Source organism: Cyanistes caeruleus, chromosome 1 (assembly GCF_971803275.1).
Source record: "Cyanistes caeruleus chromosome 1, bCyaCae1.hap1.1, whole genome shotgun sequence".
Taxonomy (NCBI): Eukaryota; Metazoa; Chordata; class Aves; order Passeriformes; family Paridae; genus Cyanistes; species Cyanistes caeruleus.
In genome coordinates, this window is record NC_141701.1 from 41,140,532 (window position 1) to 41,154,031 (window position 13,500).

Consider the following 13,500-nt stretch of genomic DNA (forward strand, 5'->3'; position numbering starts at 1 on the left):
TCCCTATGCAATAATAAAGCTATAAAAAGGCTACAATTTCCCCAGGTACATATGCACCTGGGAAGGGAAATCACCAGCCAAATTAATGGGAATGAAAAGAGGAAAAGAAAAGCAACAAATATTTTTATTTACACCCTTTATTCAGCAATGAATGAGTCCATTGCTCATGCAGACCAAAACATTTTGCATCAATCTGACTTCCCCAAAGCTATTTTTTTCACACAAATTAAGCCAGAAATTAAGAAGTCTCAGGACTCCAAAATGGTACGGAACACTTCCTATGAGGAAAGAGAATCTCAAGAAGCATGGATTTTAATTTCTTCTCGAAACCTGAGAGACATTCTCATTAGTTTATTTAAAACTTCTGGGAATTGCAAAGGAAGACAGACAAGGGAAAGAAGGCTTATCTGAGTACAACATTCACAAGTACAGAAAATCCCCAGCTGCTAAGTTCAAGACACCTACATGAGACCTGTTTTTGCTGATCTTTCTCTTTCATGGAAAACTTGGCTGCAGAAATTTGTGTGGACTTTCCTCATCTTGCTTGTGTATCTACACTATGTACCCAGCCTTTCAGTTGTGCTGAAACAACTGTCTGTGGGACTTCACTGTTTATAAAATCAGAGAACTAAGGTTAAAAAATCTGCAAAAATAAAATCTACGCTGCAGTATAGGGAATGAATGTCCAATTTGGTCATGGTGGGTAATATCAGAGTACCCACCAGGATATGGGAGATACAGTACTCAGGCTGCAGGAGGAAAGCATTTATCTGCTGCACTTGGGCAATACTCCTGCTGGATGAACCCCACCAGACAGTATGGGCGAGCCTCCTGTCTCCTGTCAACAGCACTGGCAAGAAGTTTATGTGTGGCTCTGTGGATAGCACAGAAAAGATCCTCTGGAAGGAGAAGCCTGAGCCCTGTGCTCTCTCCAGAGATCCTCTGGCCAGCAGTGCGGCAGATGGCATCAGGCTGCAGGCTGAGTAGCACGGAGAGCTCCTGTCTCTCATGTCAGGGTGACTTTACCAACCCGTAGGCTATTATGCAAAAGTGCACTCTTGCCATTTCCTATTAGAAGTGGGAGAGGTAAGTATTTAATTCAAGGAGATGGAATTACCCTCTGGAGATATCTGCAGTCTTTATATGGTTAATGGGATAGAAGTAACTGCCTATGTTAGGTGGATGAGCTCACTTCCTTCAAGTCTTAAAGACTTTTTTTAATATCCCTTTTTTATACTGGGAGACTGGGTGGAGAGGATCTTGCTTTTTAGGGACAAAGAGCTACCATTTCTGTCATATTACTTAGATCAGCTAAAGCAGAAAATAGTTATAAAAAGAGGAGTCAAGTTCCTTGACAATCAGATACCAGAGAGGAAGAACTGCTGAAACTCCTTTAACAATGTTAAATTGACTGAATTATGTGAGAAGCACCAGCATGTTGACACACCACGGGAAATTTTTCATCCTTTTTATCACTTTACAAAATTGCTTTAGGAAATAAACACAGTGAAAACAATATTTTCTCCTAGGCAGGTAACAGATTTTTCCCTGGAGTAAACAGCACTTGTGTGTTTGTTCACCACAGACATATAAACATTTTTGGAATTTGGACATATACTATTTTACTCTGTTTTTTTATTAAGATTTCTCATCTGTACAATCAGGAAACTAATGAAACATGCAAATATATCACATCTACATAGATTCATTGTACATATTTAAATCTATCTCTGAACAATGTGATATATTATTTGAATGGTCAGTGGATAATGGGAACAGTGGGCTAAGCAAACAATTTTTACTGTTTGTGTGATTTCAATGCATCACACTGGAAGAGAAGTAGAACATCTGTCAGTAATTAGAAATACAACTTAGGTTTGCCTTCTAACTTTTAAAAAGTTGCCTTATGAATAAAATTAGAATTATCATGCTGATAAGCTGAATTGTGTATCTACATTGACCTTACATCACCTTTCTGCTAATACAGCTAAAAGTAAGTATAAGGATTAACACAAATCATATTATCCCCCAGTTCCATTTTATGTTGTATTTTATGACACTGAACCATTAAATAGTCACAGGTGAGATGGACAGGCAGGCATTCTTTAACTGCCTGCTTGCCTCCTTTCCAGTAGTATTTTATTATTTATTCATTCTGTGTGTCTAAAAATTAGTGACTGCCTTTCCTATCACAGGAGGTCTCATATAAAAATAGAATTTAGGATCCTGTTATGTACTCTTCAGCACATAAAGTGCTTTCTTGACAAACTACCCAAACATAACTGGTAATTGGCTCATAAAAAAAGCAAAATTGGGGAATAAGAATTACGTGATTACATGCATCAAATATAAAAATGTATATTCATTTTAATATTCATCAAATATATGCGATTAATAACTTCTGAGACATTATTCCATATAGTGAAGGATTGCAGGCTTTATTTCAGAAAGAGACAGAGCAAAAAAAAAATTATTTCATATAATTTTTATAGATTTAGGCAAAAGCTGTATCAAGTGATTTCATAAATGCAGTAAAAAAAATTCCCTCTGATTTACTGTACTACAGTTCCTGATCGGTATCATTAGGAAATGCCTTTTTATAGCCTGCAAAATTGTTAAAAAAACTGTAAACAATTAGAAGAAAAAGAAGAAAAGCTGAAACCTTCACACACTCATTATAAACTGTTCAAAAAGTTAGTAGTTTTCAAAGGAAATTAATAGCTTTTTAGCACAGTAAGTCAGAGAGTAGCTTGCCCTGGGAAATGAGAATGAAACAAGGTGCGTCGTTCTCAGTTTTTCAAGCCTGACTTCATGACCTCAATGACAGCCTGAAACAAGTTTTGGATGTAATGATGTCATTCTCTGAAATAAACAAACTGGTGAGAAAAACCAACAAAACACCTGCAATCATGCTGGTGTCCACACAGGTGATCAACACAGCTAGGATTTCAGACACTTCAGACTTCCCCACACTCAGCCACTCAGCTATTCCAGGTATTTTTAGGAGATAAAGAACTTGTCACAGTTTCATACCTTTTGTTAGTAGAGAAACAAAGCCCCAAGTATTTGAGGCTCACTTCCTCTGCAGCTTAGTGATCATTTGCTGTTTTGCCTATCTGGGCTTATCTGCTCTAACCTTTAAAACCTGCCCTGGAATGGCTGGAATCCCTTTCTTCTACCCCACACCTCTGCCTCTGACTGCATTCTTTTCTGCAGGCAAATATAAGTTGTGCACTACTTGAATTCACTTGCTCTCTGTGGCACTTTATGAAGCAAGAAAACCAAATGGAGAAAGTGCTTTCAACACATTAGGCTGCTAATAATGTATACCCTGAGGTGGTTTATAGCTTTTTGAGTGCATTTAAAATTCTTTCATTCTTTTTATCTTTTAATTCTCTTGTTGTGGAAGAAAGGCAAAACTCCTGACGTAGCCACCTTTTAAAAATATATTTTAAAAGTAAGAGAAATGGATGTCAAAACAAGATAACATTGCTTTAAATATGAATAATTGTATTTGTGTTTGTTGTGCATTTTTTAAGATAGCAAAGAGGAGGAATACAAAAAGAGAGCTTATTATTTCCCAGCCTCCCACTTCACACTATCAACAGCAGTTTGTGATTCAACAACGCTTTTAAAACATTCTCAACGAAAATAAACCAATTGTGGAATACTGGACATTTTTTTGCGCAACAAAAACTAGGTTACAGTAGCTGGAAGTCTCCAGCTGCTACTGAAAGGGCAGCTTGGCATTTTGGCATGAAAGGGCAACTTATAATGAGTCCTTTCTTCTTCCATGTGTTACCTCTCTGCAAACCCCCAAATGGCTTACCTGTATTCCCAGTTAGACTACAATTTCATTTACTCTGGTCATCATTGTTTTTGCCGCTTAAAATCAATCAAGAGTTGTTTGGTGTTGGGTTTGTTTCACTAAGTGACAGGCTTCTTGTTGCTTTTTGCCAGGGTGGAACTTTGAGACCAAGTGTGGCATCCCTCCAAAGTGTCCTATAACTAAAGAGATCTTACTTTTTATTGTAATGTGTTAACTTAAGCCTTCAGTAATAATAGAATGAGGGAGGAGAAAGAGTCTCAGAGCTTCACATAAATCTTCAGAGAATAAAGAACATATTGAATATTGATGTTTTGCTTTAATTTAAATACTATTATAATATTGACGTTTTGCTTTAAATCAAATAGTAGCACAAGGCTAACATTTAATTTGATTCCATACTAAAGTGGATGAATCAAAGTGCAGGGAATCTTTACTGAGAAAATCATATATAAAACTCAAAAAATATTCTCTCTGCAAGAATGTTTGGTTTGTTTGTTTAAGATTTACATTAAAAAATAAATTTAAAAAGAAGAGCTTTTTATTGTATTTTCTCTAGGGACATTATTTGTCTTTAATTGTATTGTAGAGTTCTATATAATACTAATACAGATGTTTTTATTTTTATCAGATATTATTGAGCACTGCAAAAGTTGTGTACTTGTATACAGCAAAACAAAAAAGACATTATTAAAAATAGCATGAATAATTGTAACATTTTGGAGAAGCACAGAAAGAAAATTCAATTTATTTTGAAAACCTATCATGAGTACTTGAAGTCTACACTGTATATTCCAAAGCAATACTGCAAGACTGCATGTCTTTATGATGAGTGCCGTCACCATAATCAGTGTGTCCTAACAAATACTCCAACTATGAAGACAGAAGTTTCTTGTCACAAATTTCCCAGATAATTCAGAAATAAACATTTTGAAGAAATATTTATCAAAGAAATATTCTTTTCTTGCACTGTTTTCCTACTTGCCTCATTGTCCTTTATACTCAGGTACATTATAGAAATGCAGATGAAACTGGAGAAACAGCAATACAGTTTGGCAAGACTTAAATTTCTTTGCAGCTCAGTCCATACATTTAAGAGGGTATAAAATGATCCACAATTATTTAAGCAAGATACAAACAAAAAGTTTGTAAAATAAGACACACCTCAAATTGCCAAAAATATAAGTAAATATCAGACGAGGCCATATGTAAGACTGGATAAAAGTGACCTGGAAACAAATGTGTTTTTAATTGTGCAGCTCGTAACAGCCTACATTAAAAAAAAGTGAGGAAAAATAGGGATGATTTATGTTATGCAATCCTGATGCTGCATTGACTAAAGCTATTCACGTAGATCAATATTCCTTAAGAGAATCAGACATGGACAAAAATGGCAGCAGTATGTTACATGTGTATTCAGTTCTGGTTTTTAAATTTTCCAAGAGAGACCTCAATATCAGTACTGGAATGACTATCTGTGTCATCTTCCCTTTACAAGGTTGAGAATGGAATGCAGAAAAAAACCTCAAAGTGTCAGAACACTGTGGCCACCTGAATGGCTAATACTGCCTAAAAAAGTGTTGAATGTATATTTACTTAATAATGTCTAAGCATTTTATCTGAGTATTTGTGTCTTGGGAAATCTAAATCATGTATGTAAAAATATTGCATTAGTAATAATTTATAGACTTCTTATAATTCTCTCTTTTTTTGGCCTTCATTTTATAATGCTTTCAACTTTTAAATTACTGTCAGTATTCGATTTTTGCTCTACTACAGAATTTAATGTAAGAGGTTTGATACTAATGCTGGTATTTTTTGATTTTCTTCAAACACGCATAGCTGAGTAACCAAAAAAAGATAAATATTATTGTAATACACATATCACAGGACATTTAAGAGCATATAATCCCTGAAAACTCAAAAATTACTAATATTAGAGCATTCTAATGGTTAACCATTGTATTGTAATTAAAAAACTAAAATATGAGTTTACTTCACGTGAGTGATATTGATTTATTCATGTAATAAAACATTCCGCAGTATGTTTTAACTGGTGGTAGCATCCACTAGAAAAAAAATGAAACATGTTTTACTAATTTCTTTCAATAAATTACTGACACTGATTGTAGTCCTGTGATATTTTATTCTTCCTACAAGTAGAACAGGTTGTATTAATCAGTTCTTTTCTCCTGTTTTTACTTTTTGCCTCCTCTTCTACCTAGTGACTCAAAGTATCCCTGTACCCAGATTTCAGCATTGTAAAGGTAAGGCATTATCATTTTCTTCTTTTCTACTGAAAGTGAAACTTTTTTTTTTTTTCTCTTAGAAGCAGTTTCCTTATTTTTAAAAAGCACTTTTTAAGCATACCAATTCAACTCTGTTCAAAACAAAGGCTTAGGTTCTGGAAAACACACCCATTGGGCCAATACTCAGTTTGTAGATCTCTCAATCCTAGGTTTCATGCTATTGCTATGCTTCTATCATAAACTATGTTTGCCTCATTAATTTCACAAATGTGTTATTTTACCCAGAAAAATTCAATATAATGGGATAAAGTGAAGTTACTGTGAACTAAATCTTGTAATAACTTGTGGATTCTCAAGATAATCTTAAAACTTTTTGCCATCTAAAGTTTAGAAACTTTACCTCAGATGCCTGTCATTTTTGTCTGATGAAGTTCATGTTGTTTCTTTGCTGTCAAGTGCTGGCTTCAAGGTAAAAAGCATAAATGTGTAACTGTTGCAGTGTCTTTCACAGAAATTATGGAAGAGGAAAGGGTAAAGATATATTATTGCCCTCGCTATTGAAAAATCTGCCACAGAGAAAGCAATGGACAAGTGACAAATACCAAACTGTGAGGATAAATCCCCAAAGGTTCTATGAAGCTATATGCTAGAAGTTGCTAACTCAAATGTATTTTTTTTATTATTCTTTTATTAAAAAGACCCAAAATGTCTGACACTCACTGTACTAAAGCCATTAAAAAATTTGCCTTTAAGTTTCCTGACAATTGCAGTGCATAAATTAGGGGTGTATTGGCAACTGGTAGTTCTTTATAGAGCACATGATTTTGGATTATTTTCTTAGATTCTTCCAGAGTGCAATTTCTTTAAAAGCTACATGACCAATTAGATACTGTCATCCTAAAATTATTTAATAAAAGAGATGTTAAAGACTATAAATCAGTATCAATTATCACCCAAATGAATACAATTTAAAAGTTCATGGATAGGCAAATAGTTCATAGCTGAATTGAACAACTGAATTGAAAATTCCTACTTGGAGCATTAGCAAGAAAAGAAGCAGCAGCTTGTTCCCTTTTTAAATGGCTTTGGCCAGCCATCCAAATTGGCAACAAAAAGATGTAGAACCTCATCAGTTCGTAGAGGAATTAGAGTTCCCAAGCCCAGATTCAATTTAGCATATTCAGATTTCAGCACATGAACTTCAGTATTGGGATTGCTTAGACTAAACCTCAGGTTTAATATAACCCTTCTGGTTTTTGAGGCTATTGATAAAACTGGTTATTTTTTAGCATAGATCCAAGTCAAGTGACTCAAGTTGGAGAGGAATCCATCTTCAGAAATGAATGATCCTTATAAATTCATCACCTCTTCAATTACAGTGTGATATTAAGTCACTTCCAACAGTGCATTTATAAAGTATGCATATTGGTTGCATTCCAGTATACAAGCCCATTCGTGTTGTGTAATTTTAATGTATTTCACATCATATGAGAGTGTGTTTCTTGGGACAAAAGAAATTAAAAGTAGCAGTATCACTCTCAGTATCCTTAAAACGCTGGAGGATGCTTGTGTTGACCTTCTGAAAATGAAGAAAAAGAGTGCATACCTGAGGTTTGTCTCTTAAAGAAAATCTGAAATGCAGTAAACTACATCAGTCAGCACATGGATTTTTTTTAATCTCTTCTTAATAGGCAAAATATAATTTTCTATATCTCTTCATTAAGATTTTAACTGTCTTTTTGCATAATAACAATTGCAAACATCATCTTCCAGACTTTATTCAGTCAGCAACGTTGTCTTTTAAAAATGGTGATCATGTCAAGGCATTTTGGTTTTGCTTCTACTTCTGTATTTCTGTTATCTCCTTGGTAGATATTGGCTATACTGCTGATGCTGCAATTCAGTCACATCATGTTTGTGTCAGATATGGACAAGTTAGATCATGAGAGAAGAGTTTTTTGACAGTATCCTTACAAAAAAATAAATTGATTATAGTTTTGACAAGGTATTTTGGAGCCAGAGACCCATATTCACAACTAGTAGATACATGTGGAAACGTAGGAATTGTTCACATTTTTGGAGTTTGAACCTTCAGATAATTTTTTTCAGCCAGTTTGTGTGTGAAAAAGTGAAATAATTCAGATTTTCTGACTGAGACTAGTATGCCGCCTTCTTTCTTTTTTTTTTTTTTATGTTTTTACAAAAATATCCAGGCATTTCTTTGGGAGATTTATTCAGAGAAACTTGCTTTGGCCCCTCAAAGACACCAGTGACAGGATATCAGGATATATATCTACCTCCTTAGGTGTCAAGTTTGAACTCACCACCCTAGGGTCCTCTACCAGTCAAAGGAAAGACAGACATGTCCTGAGGGATTTGATTTCATTATAAAATGGATGTCAACAGTAAATAATAAGATTCACTCTGGACTTTCTGCTTTAAGACATCTAAAGTTAGGCAAGAGAAATCCTCCCAAAATGTACAGAGCCCAAATTTGATTCAAGGGTAAAGGAAATTCTTTAATAAACAATCTAGCTGTTACAGTCCTTTTTTTCTGATTCTTTGTTTCCTTCTTTTTCAAAAGGTAGATAGATATGAGAAACATTATGTAAGCAAATATTTCTATGAGCTACATGGTATTTAAATGAAACAAATTATATTCTGTAACCTCTAGAGAGGAATGAGAAGTGAACTGAAACAAAAAATTCGTCAATTTGCCCAAAGAATTAAATAAATTCTTTAACTCTCTCTGTTTCTTTGGCACTGGGTAACACAGTAAGGGAGAATGACTGTGAGTAAATGCCTCTCTCAGATAGGAAAAATGCTAACATCAACAGTATGTGCATGTCAATAACCATCTTGTAAAGAAAGAAACTACAGGGACCTCTAATCACATCTAATCATTCTTCTGTTCAACACTTTGGGTTTTTTCCCCCCTCTGTGTTCCTAAGGTTTCTTATATTCACTTATCACATATGCTGTCAAATAACTAATTCTTTCTGGCAACTGACAATTTAAAAGAAAAGTATGTTACAGGAAGGAGAGTGTCATTGTTTTCCATAAATTCATAAGAGCTATGAACAAATAGGACAATTCTAAAAATAGATTCATGGATAACTATCATAAGACCTAATTCTCACAGCTACTTTACAGGATGTCTTTGGGATAAAGCAAGTACAAAGATTGACATAAGGGCTGGATACTTTAAGCTATTTACCTCTTATAAAACATTAGATAAATTCTTTCTCTATTTTATGGAAACTAGTGTAGAATTATAAACTGTACTGAGAAAAAAAAATCATGTAATAACGTTGCATTGCCAAATTTCAAGTTGCCAAATTTCAAGTTATGCTAAGTAATTAAAATTATAGTCTCATCAGAGCTGAAGTGCTTCAAAACACCTGTAAAATTTGGGTGCCTCTGTCTATTGTTACAAGCAAAAAACTCCACTGATTTAAGTAGCAAGAACCACTAGTAGATTGAAGCAGAGATGGAAAGAGAAAAAAACCCAGAAGTCTCAATTGTCAGGATGCCTAGTGAGACAAGAAAGGTTCTACATAGCAACAGCATTTTAAGGATGAATAAATAGCCATAAAGTTCGCTGGTACTGCATGGAAGCTTGCAGATGGCAGATGAATTCATGTCTGTCATGTTTTTATAATACAATGACTTTTACATATTGCTGCCAGATGGAACACAGTTTTGCATCTTGATTATAAATCTTCATAAAATACAACTTCCTTCAATGTGTTCCCTATATTTGAAACAAAAGCAAATTCAGAGACAGATTTGGGAAGCTAAAGCAGATTTAAGGAAATATAAATTAAATCCTCAAGGGCTTCCTTGTTATAACTCAGTTCAAAATAATGGAGTTCCCCATGTGTTCTCTGTTTTTGAGGAAAACCAGGGAAGGTATCATGCATGTTATTGAATGATATGAACGAACCACATGTTCATTTTTAAATGTAAACACACCCCAGGCAGGTCCAGAAGACCTCTCAATTGAACTTAGTATTTACTAAAGCTTTTACATAACATTTATTCCAGCTTCAATAAAAAGTGGTATCTATGCCACAAGCTCAAAGAGTGCAGTTCACAAAGAATACATGCATTTAATCACTGCTGATAATGAACGTTTGTAATCTACAACACAGAAGCACCTTGCCTTTCCCATCATGATAAATTATACCTAGACAGACCTAAATTCTAATTCAGACCTGGTTATTCCACTTTCTGTAGAGATGTACTATGAAGAAAGTACAGAATTTTTGTATTTCAAATGTGTTCCTGTATCACACATGACTTCCTCCTGTGTGTCTGGTCTTTGCTTCTAATCCTAATTGGTATTGCTAAGAAGTGAGTAACTCTGATAGCGATGAAGTGAACTATATGACTGTAGGGAAGAATATTTTCCCATTCAATGACTTCTCACAGAGTCTGATTTGACGACAAACCTGAGTTGACTTCTCTCAGACAGCCTCAAGCATTGTTTATATGCAGATAATTCTGTGTGTGAACCCATTAGGCTTTTATGACAGTTACAATCAAATATGATTGGGAAACCTTCTGGCTTACTTGGATCCATACTTACATTGTGCTTTGTGAGGTTGGAAATGTTACTTGCTATTGCTTGTAGCCAGTCAATACAGTCTTCAGCAGAGAGACACTGAATTATTCCACTGCAAACCCCATCCACAGCAATTACTTGGAACGCATTTTGCCTGTAGACATATCATAACAGATCAGGTCAGAAGAAAATTTTATCACTTCTAGCATATCATTTTAACAATACTTGTAGAAATGCTTTTCTTTCAATTACAATGAAGGTCAGCCAGTAAACACCAATAAAATACTGGTTTTCCTGTTTTATAAATACTTGCCATATTAAAAAATTATGATAAAAGCTCAATTCAGACAATATTAAGCTTCCATAAGACTATAAAAATATTCCATAGACCAGCTCTACAGATCCTTGACCATCAGGCTGTACAGCTTCAGAAGCTGAACAAGTGAAAGAGCTGATGCATATCTAAGACTTAATATTTTAATACAACAGGCTATAGAGAAGGAAAGTACATTGTAAACCATAGGCAATAAGTTGGTAAATTAAGTGAATACCAGCATCTTTTTCTCAACACCTTTGTTTTACTTTTATTATACAGTCTCTAAACACAGTTGCATTACTGTCTGGAGCAGCCCCTTATTGGTTGCTCAAGCTTATAAAATTTTGTTTCTCTTCTAAACTACCAATTGAAAACTTGGAGAAGTCAAAATTGATCAGGTAGCATTAATGATTTTTCCAATTGCATTTCTGAATACAGGATCATTAACAAAATACACTCCTACCTCTGCCTCTACCCCCAGCACCAATCCAGGCACATGTACATAAATCTATAACACATTATAGACTGATTTTCCACTAGCAGGCACTGAGCAATTATAGAACAAGAGAAAATTTTTCAGATGCTAAAGCAGTAACTGACCTAATTTCTTCAGTTAATAGCCTTTCTTGCTAAAAGCTCTTGTAAGGCTCACAGGTCTCCGCCTTCAAAACCAAAAAACGTCAATAATAATGCGTATCCCAGATTAGGAGATTACTGAATATGCAGAGAATACCAAGTTCCACTGCTGACTTTCTGCTACAAACCCAACTGTCAATGATCAATTCATAGTTTAAATACATCATTCAGATTCTTTGAGAATGGCTCAAGCAAAGTGCCTGTTATCTTTAGGGTAAAACTGAGTGTCACTAATGACAGTTTCTGGCATCTGAAGACAGATATCAATTTTGAAAAGCTGGTTTTTTTGGGTCTTTCACCTCTTAAAATTTTATTCTATCTGTAGAGAATGTAGGGTTAATATTTATCTTCACTCCATCCATGTTGAGAACAGACTGTTTCTTCACTCAGGAGAAGCAATAAAAATGAGCTAGAGCCATGCCTTTGCTTTGACTGTTCTAGCACGAGAACCAGCTTTTGCAGAATCATGAGGCTTATATTGACACGATCTCATAGGGTTCTGTGGTTTATTTAAACCCACCAGTTTAGTTGTCTTTCCCAGGGGTAAAGATTTTTCTTTAAATTCACAAAAACACTAACCAAGACAGACTTCTTTCAGAGACTCATTTTCACAACAATTCTGGTAAAGTTTTGAGGAAGGTTTATTAAAAAAAGTCTTCAGGTAATGTTGCTAGTATTTATTTATTCTACCTTTTATTTTAGATGTATATAAATATAAATAGCAATTTTTTCCAGAATAAATTTTTAAATCCTCACAGGAAGTACATAGCATGGACTTAAAATTGTTGATCTCTTTTAGAGAAGTAGCACTAATTTCAGGACTTGCTTTGTTTCTGCACAGTCTATCATAAATCAGAGCAGGGATCCAAGAGATCTATTAATGTGCAACATTAATACAAGTACAAAAACCTCAATATGTTCCAGATTCAATCCTCAAGCAGAAATTTCCCTTACCTACAAACACAGTGAACCTGGTGCATTTTGGGGTATCAGATTGTTCCTGCTGTTCCTAGGAATTTGATCTGTGCAAGTAAAAATAATTCATCCATACTGTTATTACCCAAGTATCAATACCAAATATCAATAGTATGATACATGGTCACCTAAAAATTACTTTTGAATGTGTCTTGGAAGTAGATAGCCTTAGATAATTATAATAGTATTTTCTTGAATAAGTCTATTAGCCCAAGTCCATAATACCATGCAGACCTGAAAACATAATGTATTAAATAGATGTTTTGTACTAAATGGAACAAATAGTAGATTAATCACTTTATAATACACAAAAAAATTTTACAATGGATAAACACTTATTTATCTAAATGTTTCAGGTTCTGGGCCTTCTGGAACACAAAACCCATATTTGAAGCTAATAAGCTTTGCATGATTAACCTGAGTGTCTTCTAGAATTCTGTATGAATACCCTCCAGAATTTATGTATCTCAGCCATTCCACTGGAAAAGCTACAACATGACTATGAGATTTAATATTGTATATGAGAACAATATATTTCCATATAAAACTCTGAAATACAAAAAGTTATTAGGCTTTACATAGTGAAAACAGGCTTGTAAATGCTAACCATGGAAAATGTAATGAATTAGCTTTCATTTCATGTTGCTTCCTTATATTATTTTTAATATCCTTTCTTTTATGTTGTAGTTTCTAGCAGTCTCTTATAAAAAGTATCTACCTTTCTCTCATAACAAATTCTGAGAGGGAGCAACATTTAAAAATGTTTACAGCAATTTAAAATAAGCTGTTTTGCTAGCAACATAAAATGTTGGTTGTGTGCCTTAAGAAAAACCCACTTCCTCTCTCGTATGCATCCTGCGTATCTGGGTTTTTTTAAGACTTACTTCTTCATGTTAGACAGAATAGAAGGACACAAGGAAAAAAAATATCA

General features: G+C 34.4%; 1 protein-coding gene across 5 annotated transcripts in view; it reads right to left on the reverse strand.

The window, feature by feature from the left end:
- SNTG1 (syntrophin gamma 1) overlaps positions 1-13,500 on the reverse strand; it is a 315,782-nt gene that overhangs the window by 82,566 nt on the left and 219,716 nt on the right. For all 5 annotated transcript variants that reach the window (XR_015286694.1, XM_086888380.1, XM_086888383.1 and 2 more), the window contains one exon: positions 10,667-10,796. Coding sequence is in view for 4 of the 5 variants with exons in the window: in XM_086888380.1 (XP_086744506.1) it covers positions 10,667-10,796 (130 nt within the window). In the remaining variant the exon portion in view is untranslated. The remainder of the gene's footprint in view (positions 1-10,666; positions 10,797-13,500) is intronic.